Genomic DNA, 19,578 nt, shown 5'->3' with positions numbered 1-19,578 from the left:
GTTTTTCTTCCTTTTCTAAGCAAAGGAAATATGAAACGACATGTCTTAAAACAAAGTTAATATCAAATAGCTTTGGCAACATTATTCACCTTAAAGTATTCCACAGTCCATAATCGATCCCGCTACTAAGAATTCAGTCCAAACATGTTGTTGGTTTGGCTCAGTGGGAGAGGCTGCCTTAGAATGACTCCCTCTAGGGCTGGTTCTGGCCCAGTCCCTGTCTCAGATTGCACAGTGTCTGTCTGACTGTCTGTGGTTGTCAGAAGCAGGACTCCGTGTCCTCTTTCTGCAACGACTGCTTTTCCTTTTCAATATGGTTTCCGTTGTGCAGGGCAGCATACCTGAAATTATACAAACACAGAATGTAACATTTAATTTCAAACTGACATTGGGTAATCATTCAATTAACTTTAACATCCGAGATGCATCAATACTTTTTGATGATGAACTCCTAAAACAAACATTTCACAGAATGAACAGAACAATAGATTTTACACAGGACTCACCGTTTCGTTGAACTTGTAGCCTACCCTTAAAATGAGAGAGGTATTGTTAAGTAACTTAAAACCACATGAAGCGAGCAGCACTCCTGCCTGATTCAAGCAGTCTGGTTAATGTGAAGCTCTGGGATTACAGTAAATTGGGGTTGGCTCTGCGGAGGTGAGCCTGACTTTCTCTTTTCTGGGGTTGTTGTTGGCTGCAATAAAGGAGTGGAACTTCAGTGAAACCTTAACTGGTTCACTCTAAGGGTCAGGATAAATCAGGATTAGTGATAAACCTACAATGTTGTCAGCATGCTTTAGATGACACTATTCAGATCCACTATACAAATTATACCCCACAAATCATACTATCCAACATAGAAAAGTGGGATAGGAGGCTGTGCCAAGTCTACAATACTCCTACTTGAGATGACTATCCCTTTCACCATCTGGCATCATGAGAACTTGAAGATACACCAAAAAGGCAGACATTTTTCCTTTAATGGATGGCTGAAATCATGTCCTGTTGATGATACAGAACGGTGAGTGAAAACCATCCGGCTGCACATTTTAGACGCAAGTCATGATTTTAACTTTGACAAGTTTAGGGCCACAGATGTTTTCTTAATACTTATTTTTCCTGACACAGTAAAACATTACTTCGCCAACTCTCAAATGAGTAAGCGATATGATCAACAGTTTCATATTTCTTCAACTTCTGTGACGCTTTGCACTGATCATCTCCCCACAAAGGACATACAATCAGTTGTTGGAATGAGCGCCCTATAAAGTACAAAACGGTCACATTGACTGTAACGTGATCATTCATTCACTCCAAATCTAAAACACACTTTCAAGGGAAATTGAGACATATGAATATGGCAAAACTCATTGCATAAAATAATCACGCTAACTAAATTACATTTCCCACGTGCAAGAAAGCCAATCATCAAACAGGTGAGAAAGAAACACCATTTGGAAACCATATCATGAGTGATTTCTCTGGAGTAAATCGCTTACGTTGAAGTGTATCAAACAATTCACTGTCATATTGACTCATTGTCTCTGTTTGAGAGGTGGAAGCCATCCTAAAACCATTAGGATCTATTTTCATAAACAACCAAACCAAAGGCAATTCCTGCTTAGAAATTGGCTGTGAAATGTACTTTAAAAAAAAACCTCAAAACTGTCTAATGTTCCGGGATTTAAGGAAATGTGCTAGAGCTTTCCAATGGAGCAGAACCCAAAATTGCTACCACATTGCAGTGTTTAACCCTAAATGTCCTGCCTGTGGTGGTACAACTGATATAGTGGTACCAATTACCCACAGAGAGAACCACAGACTGAAAGGAAGATGGTGACACTGCTCCTAATGGATAAAATGCCCTGGAAACACATGACTTATGACGTACATTATGATGCAGTAATTGCAGTGATGGAGGGGCAGATGAGTCCATCTCCTCTCTTTCTCTGTATCCCTATAGCAGCTCCTGAGCTCTGTACTAAGGGATAGCAGCAACACAGACAGTAGGCCAGAGCACCCTCTTGACTGGCATGGCCACCACCCATTCTCTGCTGCCCTCTCTCTGATTCTCATCCTGACTTTATTAACGCTTAACCGCTGACATTTTAATGTAATCCATCCAAACCTTTTAGAGAGCTTGTCTTACGGTTCATATAAAGAGTTTTGCTAGTCGCTGGGCTTTAAACCCCCTAGAGTCTAGTGACGGTATGTTAATCTAAGTAACCTAATAAATTTTAAAAAATCCCATCAGAATCTGTCAGTTTAAAACCCTCTAGTCTAAGCCCTGTCAAAGCCGGGGTAGGGGCTCTACTAAGATAACATATGGAATTGATTTGAGATGGTCATACCAAGGATCATTTAATTATTTTATTAAACATTTTAAGACCACTTCAGGTATCAAAAAATATATTTAAAAAATATTTGATGAAACATTGAATTTGGCATTACTGCGATTAGGCCATAACTCACTGAATAACAGATTCACTAAATGGAACAGATTGTCCCCCCCCAAAAATCTAAAGAACGTTTGTTCTGAAGTGTCTGTTCTATATCTGAGAGATATAAGAAAGATCAGGAAACTATTTTTTTCTTTCTCCATATATACTTCCATACATTTTTTTTTTACTGGTACCTATGACCTTGAGACAAGTCTTGTTAGAGCAAAACAACCGACATGTTACTGTACGTGTTCGTAACAGATTCACCTTTCCACAGAGTGGTCATATTAGTCCCATGACGCTTGTCGGGTGGTAGAGCAAAAACGGAGAACACCATTGTGTTCATGAGAGTCTCGTCTTTCCACAGAGGGCTTAGTGAGAAGACCGATTTTCAGGATGTCTCATGGTCTGACAAACACCGCTTTAGTTCTGCCATCGGCGGATGCAGTGGATTGAGACGCACCCCATGCAACAAAAAAAAAATACAGAAAGCTACAGCTTAAACAGACGGATTTTGATGGAAATTGTAGGAGAAAGGTTAAGCTAGAGATATCCATTTTAAAAATTTATTTTTACATATGCTGCATCTCAATCCACCGCATGCGCCCATGGCAGCCTTCTCCATCTGCGGTTGAAGGTGGCCGAACTACATCCCGAAAATCGGTCTTCTCACAAAAAACTCTGTAGCGTCTGAATGGTAGGCCAAACTGTTCAGTTAGAAAGGTTTGGCCTAAAAAAACTAATATGACCACTCTGTGGCAATACGAGACTCAGGAACACGAGGGTGTTCTCTGATTTTCTTTACAACCCCAACGGGACTCGTCTGAAGTTGGTACCGTTGACGTGTCAACTTCTGTTTGTAGCATCCAAACCGTTTAGGCTACAAACTAATGGAAAATGGAAGATTCTCACAAGCACGACGGTGTTCTCCGTTTTGCTCTATGGCCCCCACAAGTGCCACGGGACTCGTCTGAAGGTAACCAGTACTAGTTTAAAAAATCCATGGAAGTATGAAGGTAGTTTTGTGTCTACCCCAAAAAAAGGGTTAAATATGTGTCAAAAAATATATATATTTTACACTACCGGTCAAAAGTTTTAGAACACCTACTCATTCAAGGGTTTTTCTTTATTTTTACTATTTTCTACATTGTAGGATAATAGTGAAGACATCAAAACTACGAAATAACACATATGGAATCATGTAGTAACCAAAAAGGTGTTAAACAAATCAAAATATATATTATATTTGAGATTCTTCAAATAGCCACACTTTGCTTTGATGACAGCTTTGCACACTCTTGGCATTCTCTCAACCAGCTTCACCTGGAATACTTTTCCAACAGTCTTGAAGAACTTCCCACATATGCTGAGCACTTGTTGGCTGCTTTTCCTTCACTCTGCCGTCCGACTCATCCGAAACCATCTCAATTTGGTTGAGGTCGGGTGATTGTGGAGGCCAGGTCATCTGATGCAGCACTCCATCACACTCATTCCTGGTTAAATAAAACTTACACAGCCATGGAGGTGTGTTAGGTCATTGTCCTGTTGAAAAACAAAATTATAGTCCCACTAAGCCTAAACCAGATGGAATGGTGTATCGGTGCAGAATGCTGTGGTAGCCATGCTGGTTAAGTGTGCCTTGAATTCTAAATAAATCACAGTGTCACTAGCAAAGCACCCCCACACCACAACACCTCCTCCTCCTCCATGCTTTACGGTGGGAAATACACATGCAGAGATCATCTGTTCACTCACACGCATCTCACAAAGACAAGGCGGTTGGAACCAAAAATCTCCAATTTGGACTTCAGACCAAATTACAAATTTCCACCGGTCTAATGTCCATTGCTCGTGTTTCTTGTCCCAAGCAAGTCTCTTCTTATTAGTGTCCTTTAGCAGTGGTTTCATTGCAGAAATTTGACCATGAAGGCCTGATTCACACAGTCTCCTCTGAACAGTTGATGTTGAGATGTGTCTGTTACTTGAACACCGTGAAGCATTTATTTGGACTCCAATTTCTGAGGCTGGTAACTCTAATGAACTTATCTTCTGCAGCAGAGGTAACTCTGGGTCTTCCATTCCAGTGGCGGTCCTCATGAGAGTCAGTTTCCGTATTGACTGACCATGTCATAAAGTAAAGTTCTCTTTGCTTATTTGAGCTGTTCTTAACATAATATGGACTTTGTCTTTTAACCCCCCCCCCCCCTCCATTTCAATTAACACATGTTAATTTAAATGCATTGCAGGTGACTACCTCATGAAGCTGCTTGAGAGAATGTCAAGTGTGTGCAAAGCTGTCAAAGGCAAAGGGTGGCTATTTGAAGAATCTCAAATATAAAATACCACTGATTTGTTTAACACTTTTTTGGTTACTACATGATTCCATATGTGTTATTTCATAGTTTTGATGTCTTCACTATTATTCTACAATGTAGAAAAGAGTAAAAAATAAAGAAAAACCCTTGAATTAGTAGGTGTTCTAAAACGTTTGTATATTTCCTGAGTGTTTATTTCCTGAACCACCAACGGCTTAGACTCTTAAGAATTAGAAGTCAAACAATGTAGGCTTCCTGAATCCAAAACTGTTACTTGGGCAAGTTTAGAAATAGGAACAAATATCTGCCTTTTGTCACCTGCCCTGTATATACAGTAAACTGGTGGTGGATGATCAAGGAAGTATTCGAGAGAAATCCTACTCAGGCCCGAATCCACAGAGCATCTCAGAGTAGGAGTGCTGATCTAGGATCTGTCAATATAATCTTATTCATTAGTATCTAAAAGGCAAAACTGATCCTAGATCAGCACTCTTACTCTGAGTCGCTTTGTGGATATGAGCCCAGGTCTCATCTCATTGGTATTAATGGCTCATTACCACTGACCACAGCATAACAGCCACTCAGCTGTGGCCACAGCAGTCAAGTGTTTGATCTGTGCCATATGCTTCACTGTGGGTTAGACACAGTGCTGCCTCTGAGAGTTCAACAAACTCCATAATGTAACTAGAACAAGAATTACTGTATACATTTGCAGCTTCTCTGGTAGAGGATGGTAATTCAAAGTGAACACCATAATTTATTGTGAGGGCTTAAACTTTTCAACTTTGGTCTTGGAGAATAAATACATGTGCTCATTCTAACAAATTTTGTCTGAACAACTTTGTTCAGAGAATGACTAAACAGTTGGGCATCAGTTTGAAAATATAAATAGTGAAATTAAATTAATCAGAGAGCGGGGCTGAGAAGCTAACTAATTAGATAATAACATGTTTTACAGTTTGTTTATCTGGGCGACGTCAGAGCGAGGAATAAATGGTTTTCCATTTCAGCCTGCTGAGGAGCACAATCTATGGCAGAGGAGCAGGGGTCAAAGCTTCCTTACTGAGCTGTTTGGAATTAAACAGGGCAGCAAAACCCAGCTCCTCTTGGTAATAGGCAATTCTGCAATTCCAACCTTCTTTTGGAGGAGGAGATGGAATCTATTACAAACTAATCTACTCCAACATGTTCTGGTTCACACAAGGGTGTCACGTAAAAAAGCTTCCCAGCGTGAAATAGTTCTGATCGTTCTGATTGTGTTCTAAAATGTAAATGTTCCCAGTTCAATAATTGCATCATTTTTTGTGGATGTCCGAGCTCATGCGGATGTTTCTCTCTCACCCTCCCTCAACCTCAAAAAAATTCCCGGACTTACGTGTCAAAGTGCAGAGGGTTGATGTGAGGAGAGATTTTTTGCAATTGCAAAGACTTGGGTGCTACGTTTTCGATTGCCAGTGCATCTATGTTTTTTAGTTAATTAGTTAGCTATACAAACAAGTTAAAACTGCACACCTCTGATGCCATCTTTAACAGTTTATAGCTAATTATGCTAGTTAGCTAGCCAAATCAAGGGCGAGGGGGTGTGAGAGAAACATCTGCACGAGCTCAGCCATCCACACAGACGCACGTGCAAATTATTGACTGGGAACATTTTCACGCTGTGAAAATCTTTACAACATGATGTCACAATCACAACACAATCAGAACGATTGGGAACTATTTCACGCTGGGAAGATTTTTACATGACACAGGGCACAGGGAGGGCATCGGGACACAGCAGGAGGGGCCTCCCTTCATTACACTGGGGCTCACGTTCCACCTGTCTTTCTCCAGAAGAGGGACAGGCACGCCAGCAGGGGGGCGCCCCAGATTTGACTTGAAGTCTTTATTGAACGATACCTGATTAAGCAAGCTATTGTCTCTGAGGATGTAGGCTGAATGAAGGGTACTACTCCACAGCCACTACCCACTGTTGTTTCCAGTATTTATTTATGCAAAGTCGCATTAACATAGGAACCTCATTTACATAAGAAATTCATTAATATAGAAATGTATTTTTGAAGGGAGCCTTAAATGAGACATGGCACCATAGAGAATGCCCATATGCTAATCTGGAGATAGACATGGAACTCCAAACAGGGCCCAGTGCAAGACTGGCAGGACCACAGAGAGAAGTCAAGCAGTGTGATTGATCATTCAGTGAGGGGTCCAGAATACGAACAGCTCCCTGGCTGGTTAGAAACACACACACACACACACACACACACACACACACACACACACACACACACACACACACACACACACACACACACACACACACACACACACACACACACACGCACACACAATCAGGGCAGGGGCCAGACAGGCACCAAATTCCAGCAGGCAGCTGTGGGTGTCCAGGCTAGCTAACACACAGGGAAGCCAGCTGTGGTAGTTGGAGGAACGTTGTGTCTGTTTTAAGATAACAACATCATCATGCTGAAACTCTACATGGAACAAAGATAGTTTGATTACTTCTAGTTGAATGACGGTTGCCGTTGCAGTGGTAGAGCATTCCTGACCTGATTGTTTCTTTGACTAGAATGAGGAGCCAACACGGAGAGAGCAAAAATAAGAAACGTACCTATGAGTCCCCTGGGAGAGGAGAAGTCTGTTTACCTTGCAATTCAGATGTTTGTGTGGTTATGTATGTGTGTGTGTGTATATGTGTGTGTGTGTGTCTGTATGTGCGCGTGAGGTGTGTGTCTGTGTGTGTTTGACAGTGAGAGTGTTGAGTAATTAGAATAAGACAGAGTAAACCTTTGTGTGTGAACATGTTTTTAAACATGTGTTGTGGAGAGGAGTGTGCTGTAAATGTACAAGTCTGATGCCTTTTTGTCTTCACATAAACCAGATTAAAAAATCTTGCAATACTTTTCCAGAGGCCGGCCCCAACACCTGAAGTTCTATGGCCATAGATTAGGTGAGGATCGCACTAAAGGGGGTCCTATCCCCACTTTCTGATGGGAGAAAAATAATATTGCATTTTCTTTGAGAACATTCCCATAATTTTGGCTCCCGAGTGGTGCAGCGGTCTAAGGCACTGCATCTTAGTGCAAGAGGTGTCACTACAGTCCCTGATTCAAATCCAGGCTGGATCACACCCACATGCTTCAAGAGGGCCACCATTGTTCCTGTTCCCAAGAAAGCTAAGGTAACTGAGCTAAATGACACTCACTTCTGTCATCATGACGTGCTTTGAGAGACTAGTCAAGGACCATATCACCTCCACCCTACCTGACACCCTAGACCCACTCCAATAGGTCCACAGACGATGCAATCGCAGTCACACTGCCCTAACCCACCTGGACAAGAGGAATACCTATGTGAGAATGCTGTTCATAGACTACAGCTCAGCATTTAACACCATAGTACCCTCCAAACTCGTCATCAAGCTTGACACCCTTGGTCTCGACCCCGCCCTGTGCAGCTGGGTCCTGGACTTCCTGACGGGCCGCCCTGGTGAGGGTAGGTAACAACATCTCCACCCCGCTGATCCTCAACACTGGGGCCCCACAAGGATGCATTCTCAGCTCTCTCCTGTACTCCGGGTTCACCCACGACTGCGTGGACATGCACACCTCCAACTCAATCATCAAGTTTGCAGATGACACTATAGTGGCAGGCTTGATTACCAACAACAATGAGACGGCCTACAGGGAGGAGGTGAGGGCCCCGGAGTGTGGTGTCAGGAAAATAACCTCACACTCAACGTCAACAAAACAAAGGAGATGATCGTGGACTTCAGGAAACAGCAGAGGGAGCAGCCCCCTATCCACATCGACAGGACAGTAGTGGAGTGGGTGGAAGGTTAAGTTCCTCGGCGTACACATCACGGACAAACTGAAATGGTCCACCCACACAGACAGTGTGGTGAAGAAGGCGCAGCAGCACATCTTCAACCTCAGGAGACTGAAGAAATTCGGCTTGTCACCAAAAACACTCAAACTTTTACAGATGCACAATCGAGAGCATCCTGTCGGCTTGTATCACCGCCTGGTACGGAAACTGCTCCGCCCATAACAGTAATTCTCTCCAGAGGGTAGTGAGGTCTGCACAACGCATTACCGGGGGCAAACTACCTGCCCTCCAGGACACCTACACCACCCGATGTCACAGAAAGGCCATAAAGATCATCAAGGACAACAACCACCCGAGCCACTGTCTGTTCACACCGCTATCATCCAGAAGGCGAGGTCAGTACAGGTGCATCAAAGCAGGGACCAGACTGTTAAACAGCCATCACTAACATTGAGTGGCTGCTGCCAACATACTGACTCAACTCCAGCCACTTTAATAATGGAAAAATGTATATAATAAATGTATCACTAGCCACTTTAAACAATGCCACTTTTATATGTTTACATACCCTACATTACTTATCTCATATGTATATAATGTACTCTATACCATCCACTGCATCTTGCCTATTGTCGTTCTATACCATCACTCAGTCATATTTTTTTATGTACATATTCTTATTCATTCCTTTACACTTGTGTGTATAAGGTAGTTGTTGTGAAATTGTTGGGTTAGATTACTCGTTGGATATTACGGCATTGTCGGAACTAGAAGCACAAGCATTTCGCTACACTCGCATTAACATCTGCTAACCATGTGTATGTGACAAATAAAATGTGATTTGATATTTGATACATTATACTACACCACTATGACAAAGAGCAGAAACCACACAAATGGAAGGAGTACTCTAAAATGAACGGACTCTCCAAGAAACCTTCAGCTGGACTGTGTCCAACATAGCCCAGAGTGCCGAATTTCCTACAGTCCACTTGAAGAGGAAAACCCTCATATTTAGGTGATGCCCTGACAGTGTAAAACAAACATCTTTAAATCATATGTTCAGAGTTAATCCCAAAAAATTCAACTCATGTTTAAGGTGGAAACACTGACGGGGAGAGAGAGAGAGCGAGAGAGACTGTCCGACCTGGGCCCTGACAGTGAATCTCAGTAAGACAAAAAATAATAGTGTTCCAAAAAAGGTCTAGTTGCCAGAACCACAAATACAAATTCCATCTAGACACCTTTGCCCTAGGGCACACAAAAAACGATGCATACCTCGGCCTAAACATCAGTGCCGCAGGTAACTTCCTCAAAGCTGTGAACGATCTGAGAGACAAGGCAAGAGGGGCCTTCTATGCCATCAAAAGGAACATCAAATTCAACATGCCAATTAGGATCTGGCAAAAAATACTTGAATAATTTATAGAACCCAATGCCCTTTATGGTTGTGAGGACTGGGGTCCGCTCGCTCACCAACCAAGATTTCACAAAATGGGGCAAACCCCAAAGTGAGACTCCGCATGCAGAATTCTGCAAAAAATATCCCCTGTGTACAATGTAAAACATCAAATAAATGCATGCAGAGTAGAATTAAGCCAATAATTATCATAATCCAAAAAAAAGCCGTTAAATTATACACCCACCAAAGAAAGCGATTCCCAAACCTTCCATAACAAAACCATTACCTACAGAGAAATAAACCTGGAGAAGAGCCCTCTAAGCAAGCTGGTCCTGGGGCTCTGTTCACAAACAGACCCCACAGAGCCCCAGGACAGCAACACAATTAAACCCAACCAAATGATGTGAAAACAAAAAGATAATTACTTGACACATTGAAAAGAATATACAAAAAACCCAGAGCAAACTAGAATACTATTTGGCCCTAAACAGAGAGTACACAGTGGCAGACCACTGTGACTGACCGAAAATTAAGGACATTTCTGACTATGTATAGACTCAGTGAGCATGGCCTTGCTATTGAAAAGGCCGCTGAAGGCAGACCTGGCTCTCAAGAGAAGACAGGCTATGTGCACACTGCCCACAAAATTAGGTGGAAACTGAGCTGCACTTCCTAACCTCCTGCCAAATGTATGACCACATTAGAGACACATATTTCCCTCAGATTGCACCCACAAAGAATTCGAAAACAATTACAATTTTGATAAACTCCCATTTCTATTGGGTGAAATACCACAGTGTGCCATCACAGCAGCAAGATTTGTGACCTGTTGCAACAAGAAAAGGGCAACCAGTAAAGAACAAACACCATTTGTAAATATAACCTATATTTATGTTGATTTATTTTCCCTTTTGTACTTTAACTACTCATTACAACACTGTATACAGACATAATATTACATTTGACATGTCTTTATTCTTTTGGAACAATTGTGAGTGTAATGGTTACTGTTCGTTTCACTTTTGTTTATGATCTATTTCACTTTATTTGGCAATATAAACATGTTTCCCATGCCAATAAAGCCCCTTGAGAGAGAGAGAGAGACCCTTTCTTCTGACTTCAGTGGTAGATTTTCCTCAACAGCTCTACGATGTGACCATCAGATAGGCTATTCACTGATTGGTTGATGCTCCTTTCTGTAACTAGAGGAGCATGCATTGAATGTCAACCTCGCACTTGTGTTCTTTAAATTCATATGCCAATTTTTTTATGAAATGTCACAGGTGCATTCATGTTGCCTACACAGTGCATTTGGAAAGCATTCAGTCCCCTTGGCTATTTCCACATTTAGTTATGTTACAGCCTTCTTCTAAAATTGATTACATGTATTTTTTCCCTCATCAATCTACACACAATACTCTATAATGACAAAGGGAAAACAGTTTTTTAAATGTATTAAAAAGAATTGAGATACCTTGTTCATCATTAGAAAATGATCATGTTGTCAAGATAGTATGCTCCAATAGGAAAGAAGTAAAGGGAGTTTACAATGCAAAAGACAAGATAGTATGCTCCAATAGGAAATAAGTAAAGGGAGTTTACAATGCAAAAGACAAGATAGTATGCTCCAATAGGAAAGAAGTAAAGGGAGTTTACAAAGCAAAAGATGATTCATCTTCTGTAGTTCTGTGCCTCGACATATATATAGTTGAAGTTGAACGTTTACATACAACTTAGCCAAATACATTTAAACTCAGTTTCACAATTCCTGACAATTAATCCTAGTAAAAATTGCCTATCTTAGGTCAGTTAGGATCACCACTTAATTTTAAGAATGTCTTATGTCAGAATAATAGTAGAGAGAATGATTCATTTCAGCTTTTATTTTGTTCATCACATTCCCAGTGGGTCAGAAGTTTACATACACTCAATTAGTATTTGGTAGCATTGCCTATAAATTGTTTAACTTGGGTCAAATATTTCAGGTAGCCTTCCACAAGCTTCCCACAATAAGTTGCGTGAATTTTGGCCCATTCCTCCTGACAGAGCTGGTGTAACGAAGTCAGATTTGTAGACCTCCTTGCTCGCACACGCTTTTTCAGGTCTGCCAAAACATGTTCTATAGGATTGAGGTCAGGGCTTTGTGATGGCCACTTGACTTACCTTGACTTTGTTATCCTTAAGCCATTTTGCCACACAACTTTGGAAGTATGCTTGGGGTCATTGTCCATTTGGAAGACCCATTTGCGACCAAGCTTTAACTGCCTGACTGATGTCTTGAGATGTTGCTTCAATATATCCACATCATTTTCCTACCTCATGATGCCATCTATTTTGTGAAGTGCACCAGTCCCTCCTGCAGCAAAGAGCCCCACAATATGATGCTGCCACCCCTGTACTTAACGGTTGGGATGGTGTTCTTCGGCTTGCAAGCGTCCTCCTTTTCCCTCCAAACATACAGTATCGATGGTCATTATGGCCAAATAGTATTTTTGTTACATCAGACCAGACGACATTTCTACAAAAAGTACGCTCTTTTCCCCATGTGCAGTTGCAAACCGTAGTCTGGCTTTTTTATGGCGGTTTTGGAGCAGTGGCTTCTTCCTTGCTGAGCGACCTTTCAGGTTATGTCGATGTAGGACTCGTTTTACTGTGGATATAGATACTTTTGTTCCGGTTTCCTCCAGCATCTTCACAAGGTCCTTTGCTATTGTTCTGGGATTGATTTGCACTTTTCGCACCAAAGTACGTTCATCTCTAGGAGACAGAATGCTTCTCCTTCCTGAGCAGTATGACAGCTGCGTGGTCTCATGGTGTTTATACTTGCGTACTATTGTTGATACAGATGAACGTGGTACCTTCAGGCCATCGGAAATTGCTCCCAAGGATGAACCAGACTTGTGAAGGTCTACAATTTCTTTTCTGAGGTCTGGGATGATTTCTATTGATTTTCCCATGATGTCAAGTAAAGAGGCACTGAGTTTGAAGGTAGGCCTTGAAATACATCCACAGGTACACCTCCAATTGACTCAAATAGAGTTGTCTTACTCTCTAAGTCTGTACCCAAACAATTCTAACTTCTACTTTTAAAAATCCATCTCTCCAGAAACAAGTCTCTCACTGTTGCCACTTACTGTAGACCACCCTCTGCCCCCAGCTGTGCCCTGGACACCATATGTTGAATTGATTGCCCCCCATCTATCTTCAGAGCTCGTGCTGCTAGGTGACCTAAACTGTGACATGGTTAACACCCCGGCCATCCTACAATCTAAGCTTGATGTCCTCAATCTCACACAAATTATCAATGAACCCACCAGGTACAACCCCAAATCCTTAAACACGGGCACCCTCATAGATATCATCCTAACTAACTTGCCCTCCAAATACACCTCTGCTGTTTTCAACCAAGATCTCAGCAATCACTGCCTCATTGCCTGCATCCGTAATGGGTCTGCGGTCAAATGACCACCCCTCATCACTGTCAAACGCTCCCTAAAACACTTCAGCAAGCAGGCCTTTCAAATCGACATGGCCCGGGTATCCTGGAAGGATATTGACCTCATCCCGTCAGTAGAGGATGCCTTGTTATTCTTTAAAAGTGCCTTCCTCACCATCTTAAATAAGCATGCCCCATTCAAAACATCCACATCCTGTGGCGTTCTGCATTAGCATCGAACAGCCCCCGTGATATGCAACTTTTCAGGGAAGTTAGGAACAAATATACACAGGCAGTTAGGAAAGCTAAGGCTAGTTTTTTCAAGCAGAAATTTGCATCCTGTAGCACAAACTCAAAAAAGTTATGGAACACTGTAAAGTCCATGGAGAATAAGAGCACCTCCTCCCAGCTGCCCACTGCACTGAGGCAAGGAAACAATGTTACCACCGATAAATCCACTATAATTGAGAATTTCAATAAGCATTTTTCTATGGCTGGCCATGCTTTCCACCTGGCTACCCCTACCCCGGTCAGCAGCCCTGCGCTCCTCACAGCAACTCGCCCAAACCTCCCCCACTTCTCCTTCACCCAAATCCAGATAGCTGATGTTCTGAAAGAGCTACAAAATCTGGACCCCTACAAATCAGCCGGGCTAGACAATCTGGACACTTTTTCTAAAGTGATCTGCCGAAATTGTTGCAACCCTTATTCTAGCCTGTTCCACCTCTACACAGACGACACCATTCTGTATACCTTTGGCCCTTCTTTGGACACTTAACTAACTTCCAGATGAGCTTAGCAGCACCCACCCGTAGCAGATGCTCCAGCAGGTATATCTCACTGGTCACCCCCAAAGCCAATTCTTCCTTTGGCCGCCTCTCCTTCCAGTTCTCTGCTGCCAATGACTGGAACAAACTGCAAAAATCACTAAAGCTGGAGACTTTCCTCCCTCACTAGCTTTAAGCACCAGCTGTCAGAGCAGCTCACAGATCACTGCACCTGTACATACTGTAGCTAATCTGTAAATAGCCCATCCAATCTACCTCATCCCCATACTGTATTTATGTATATATCTTGCTCCTTTGCACCCCAGTATCTCTACTTGCACATGCATCTTCTTCACATTCTACCATTCCAGTGTTTAATTGCTATATTGTAATTTCTTCGCCACCATGGCCTATTTATTGCCTTAGCTCTCTTATCTAACCCCATTTGCACATGCTGTATATATATTTTTCTACTATATCATTGATTGTATGTTTGTTTATTCTATGTGTAACTGTGTTGTTGTATGTGTCGAACTGCTTTGCTTTATCTTGGCCAAGTTGCATTTGTAAATGAGAACGTGTTCTCAACTAGCCTACCTGGTAAAATAAAGGTTAAATAAATAAATACAAAATAAACAAGAAATGATGTCAATTAGCCTATCAGAAGCGTCTGAAGCCATGAAATCATTTTCTGGAATTTTCCAAGCTGTTTAAAGGCACAGTCAACTTAGTGTATGTAAACTTCTGACCCACTGGAATTGGTGAAATAATCTGTCGGCAAACAATTGTTGGAAAAATTACTTGTATCATGCACACAGTAGATGTCCTAACCGACTTGCCAAGACTATAGTTTGTTAACAAGAAATTTGTGGAGTGGTTGAAAAACAAGTTAATGACTCCAACATAAGTGTATGTAACACTTAACATAACTTCAACTGTAAGCATTCAGATCCTTTGCTATGAGACTCTAAATTGAATTCAGGTCCATCCTGTTTCCATTGATCATCCTTGAGCTGTTTCTACAACTTAATTGGAGTCCACCTTTGGTAAATTCAATTGATTGGACATGTTTTGGACAGGCACACACCTCTCTATGTAAGGTCCCACAATTGACAATGCATGTCAGAGCAAAAATCATGAGTTTGAAGGAATTGTCCGTAGACCTCCGAGACAGGATTGTGTCTGGGGAAGGGTACCAAAATATTTATGCATCATTGAAGGTCCCCGAGAACACAGTGGCTTCTTAAATGGAAGAAGTTTGGAACCACCAAGACTCAGAGCATTCGGTGGAGAAGGGCCTTGGTCAAGGAGGTAACCAAGAACCCAATGATCACTCCGACAGAGCTCCAGAGTTCCTCTGTGGAGATGGGAGAACCTTCTATAAGGACAAGCATCTCTACAGCACTCCACCAATCGGGCATTTATTGATGAGTGGCCAGTCGGAAGTCCCTCAGTAAAGGGCATATGATAGCCAGCTTGGAGTTTGCCAAAAGAAACCTAAAGGACTCTCATGAGAAACAAGAATCTCTAGTCTGATAAAACCAACATTGAACTCTTTGGCCTGAATGCCAAGCGGGATGTCTGGAGGAAGCCAGGGACCATCCCTACTGTGAAGCATGGTGGTGGCAGCATCATGCTGTGGGGATGTTTTTCAGCGTCAGGGACTGGGATACTAGTCAGGATTGAGGGAAAGAGTAACAGAGCAAACTACAGAGAGATCCTTGATGAAAACCTGCTCCAGGACCTCAGACTGGGGAAAAGGTTCACCCTTCAACAGCACAACGACCCTAAGCACACAGCCAAGACAACACAGGAGTGGCTTCGGGACAAGTCTCTTAACGTCCTTGAGTGGCCCAGCCAGAGCCCGGACTTGAACCCTACCGAACATCTCTGGAGACCTGAAAATAGCTGTGTGGCGAAGCTCCCCATCCAACCTGACAGAACTTGAGAGGATCTGCAGAGAGGAATGGGAGAAACTCCCCAAATATAGGTGTGCCAAGCTTGTAGCGTCATACCCAAGAAGACTCGAGGCTGTAATTGCTGCCAAAGGTGCTTCAACAAAGTACTGAGTAAAGGGTCTGAATACTTATGCAAATGTGATATTTCAGTTTATTTTGAATACATTTGAAAATATTTCTAAAAACCTGTTGCTTTGTCATTATGGGGTATTATGTGTAGAACTATTTAATCAATTTTAAAATAAGGCTAAAAAGTAAAGAAATGTGGAGAAAGGGGTCTGAATACTTTCCGAATGCACTATAAAATGCCTATCTGGTTTTTCTTATAGTTTGTGTGGGTTGCCACAGGTGGGAGGATGGGTGATGTTTTCCACATTCTGTCAAATACATTTTCTGTCATAATTCAGAATATAAAAATGTGTACGTGGAAATGTACAGTCTAGCAAATATGACAAGTAGGCTAAAGCACTTACACTGCTGTTGACATAAGTGTCACGCACAGTGAAAAGGTGAAAGTAAAGACAGTCATTTCATTCAACGATAAAATAACAGTTGAGAAGTGCTACTTAGATTCCAGCACAAAGACGGGCGCATGCTTTCAGAACCCATATAATGGCAGACAGAAAAATAAATGCTGAAGGTACTTGGTGAAATGCTGAAAACCAGCAGCACTTAGTACTTTAGTCCTCTTACATAACCCTAATACAGCTAATAATAGACATGGATTTTGCTTCCAATACTTTAAAACTCGATAAAAAAAAAATAATTAGGCATGCACGTCTCAATAAATCTACTTGTAAAATGTGTTTTGTATATCAGATTTTAACATTACCAACCTCGTGTTTTAAACATGCAGTACAGCAAATTAACCTTGTATCTATGAGACTTTAAATGTCAGACTACCTGTAACATGTGACCCAACCATAGCTTTCAAGCTATTTCTCATGTGAAAGGCATTCATTTATCACTTTGTCTTAAAGGGCACAGGCTATTCATATTTAACCACTTACCCTATTCACTACGAACTGAACAACATACCAACGGACAACGTGCAGACGTCTGCTTGCCTGCCTGCCTGCGTGAGTGGATCATGGAGCTGGTATTTCAGTACATATGGCAGTACCATTCAAAGAGCTATGACAACCATCATGCTTATAGCTCTGTAAATGGCGCTGCAATCTGCACCATGCAGTCTTGGTGTCATTTGGCAGGGGGAAAAATCAGTCAAACGCAAAAAAAAAAAGGTTAAGCAATCACATTATCATGATCAGTCATGTATCACATGGCTGCGGTCAGTATGTAGAAATATGCAAATAAACCAGTATGCAGATAAACCCCTGTGTCAGAGTAAATTGTCCCCACTTGAACAAAATCATTGAATTAAATATTTTTTATTCACTTTCACCTTTTGGTGTGATGACTCTTGGCTGAATTGTTAAGAAAGTTGTGGCAGTCATTTAACTCATTTTCTACTGTGAAGCTCATTTGTGGTTGGAGAGTTATAGTCCCAATCGGCATTAGAACGTCGTGGCCCCACCGTCTTTGGGGAAAAGAACCTGTGATCACCTTGGTTGGCTCACAGCAAAAAGCACCTTTTTTTTGTCAATTACAAAACTACATATAAGAAAAGTGAAAGATGTCTAAAGATTACATTTCAAAATTGCCTGGTCCCGAGCATTTTCACTACTTCTCTCAAAACGTAATATTGTCGGGCTTCCCTAATACCGTTTCATGACAGTGCTAGCAGCTATGCGAGTGCTAGCTAGCTACTGACCAGAACATTAAGCTAGCCAATACCAACAACACAAGCAAACGGACTACACAGCTACGAGTAGTGAGAGGAGTTAAAAACGGACTATACTAAACAAGTTCTAACATGTTTTCCACACACATACAGTAGCTACGCATAGCCTACTTGGACAATGCGTCCCCAACATTTCCCATGCCAAATAACCTGAAGCCACAGGGCTCTCTACGAGGGAGCATTACGAACCGTAGCCTAAAGGCCGGCAGATTGTCATTTCATCTAACCGTCAAAAGGGAATATACGCAGAAGGCTATATATTCGTATCCCATGTGGACCGGTTCATACATAAAACATTCTCCATTCAGGCTGCAAATGCGTTGATTTCCTCCTTAACTCGATTTAATAGTGAGAAGGCATAAGAAAATGAGTAAAACATCTTTATGGCACACCATTTTCCACCACCATGCTAGAGTGGCTAAACGCAAGTCCTGGATGTTGTGCATCTTGTTCAGCCAATCAAGTTGCAGCAGTCTGTTATTTACCCATGGTCTGAAAACTGTACACAATGTCAGGAAGTTGCATTAGGCCACCATAGCATGGTGGTGGAAAATTGTGTTTCATAAAGAAAGTATGAATATTTTATAATTTTTTTCCACCTGTTCACCATTAAATCAAGTTAAGGATGATAAACAATTCTCCATTCAGGCTGCAAAGGCGTCTATGTACGAACCGGTCCACGGGGGATACGAATGTATAGCCAGCCGCCTGCATACATTCTCTTTGGACAGTAAGATGAAATGATTTAATGTCACTGGCCTATGGACTATGAAAACCGTAGGTCGGGATTTGTGACCTGGTTACATGTACATTGAACAACACAGCAGCTTTTCGGCATGTTTTGTTATTTCTGTATAACAAAAAAAATTACAACTAGGTTGTATCTCTTACAATGGGCGGCAGGGTAGCCTAGTGGTTAGTGTTGGACTAGTAACCGGAAGGTTGCAAGTTCAAACCCCCGAGCTGGCAAGGTACAAATCTGTCGTTCTGCCCCTGAACAGGCAGTTAAACCCACTGTTCCTAGGCCATCATTGAAAATAAGAATTTGTTCTTAACTGACTTGCCTAGTTAAATAAAGGTAAAAAAAAAATTATGTTCGTTTCCCTCAATTTGTGGCCGCTGTCAAGGGGAATTCCTTCTTATGTGAATATCGACTCGGAGTGTAGAAAATCACCATGCACAGTTCTATCTTTGTCATTTACATATGTCACATTTGTACACACAACTTTAATGTAATGACATGGGGCTGCCTGCGACTACCACTTTGTGTAGCCAGTTAGCAATGTCACTTCTAAAGGCTTTCCCATAAAACTTCCCAAATTAAACGTTAACTGCAAAGTAGGCTTAACTGGCAGAACGATATATATCATGATGATTTTCATCAATAGGGGGTATTTTTGTTTCGTGAACTCTGCTATCGCGCATGCAGAAACACAGCCAGTCAAACATCAGTCTCTTGAGCTGCGCAAATGAAATTAATGGCAACTATACCGTCCCAAATGTTTATTTTTATTATTTTCTTCCCTAGACCTCAAATGTTGTCTCCTGATGTGGTTTAAGCATTATTTTGGCCTTATAATATAAAATTATGTTATTTTCTATAAAA

At 41.7% G+C, this 19,578-nt stretch overlaps 1 protein-coding gene across 1 annotated transcript in view; it reads right to left on the bottom strand.

Annotated features, from left to right (window-relative positions):
* Window positions 1-259: 259 nt before the first annotated feature.
* The window catches only part of LOC139365913 (5-hydroxytryptamine receptor 4-like), a 113,396-nt gene continuing 94,077 nt past the window's right edge, over window positions 260-19,578 (bottom strand). The window contains exon 6 of the mRNA XM_071102973.1: window positions 260-341. Within this exon, the coding sequence (XP_070959074.1) occupies window positions 260-341 (82 nt within the window). The remainder of the gene's footprint in view (window positions 342-19,578) is intronic.

This window comes from Oncorhynchus clarkii, chromosome 14, assembly GCF_045791955.1.
Source record: "Oncorhynchus clarkii lewisi isolate Uvic-CL-2024 chromosome 14, UVic_Ocla_1.0, whole genome shotgun sequence".
Lineage (NCBI taxonomy): Eukaryota > Metazoa > Chordata > Actinopteri > Salmoniformes > Salmonidae > Oncorhynchus > Oncorhynchus clarkii.
This window is presented reverse-complemented; position numbering and strand designations above follow the sequence as displayed.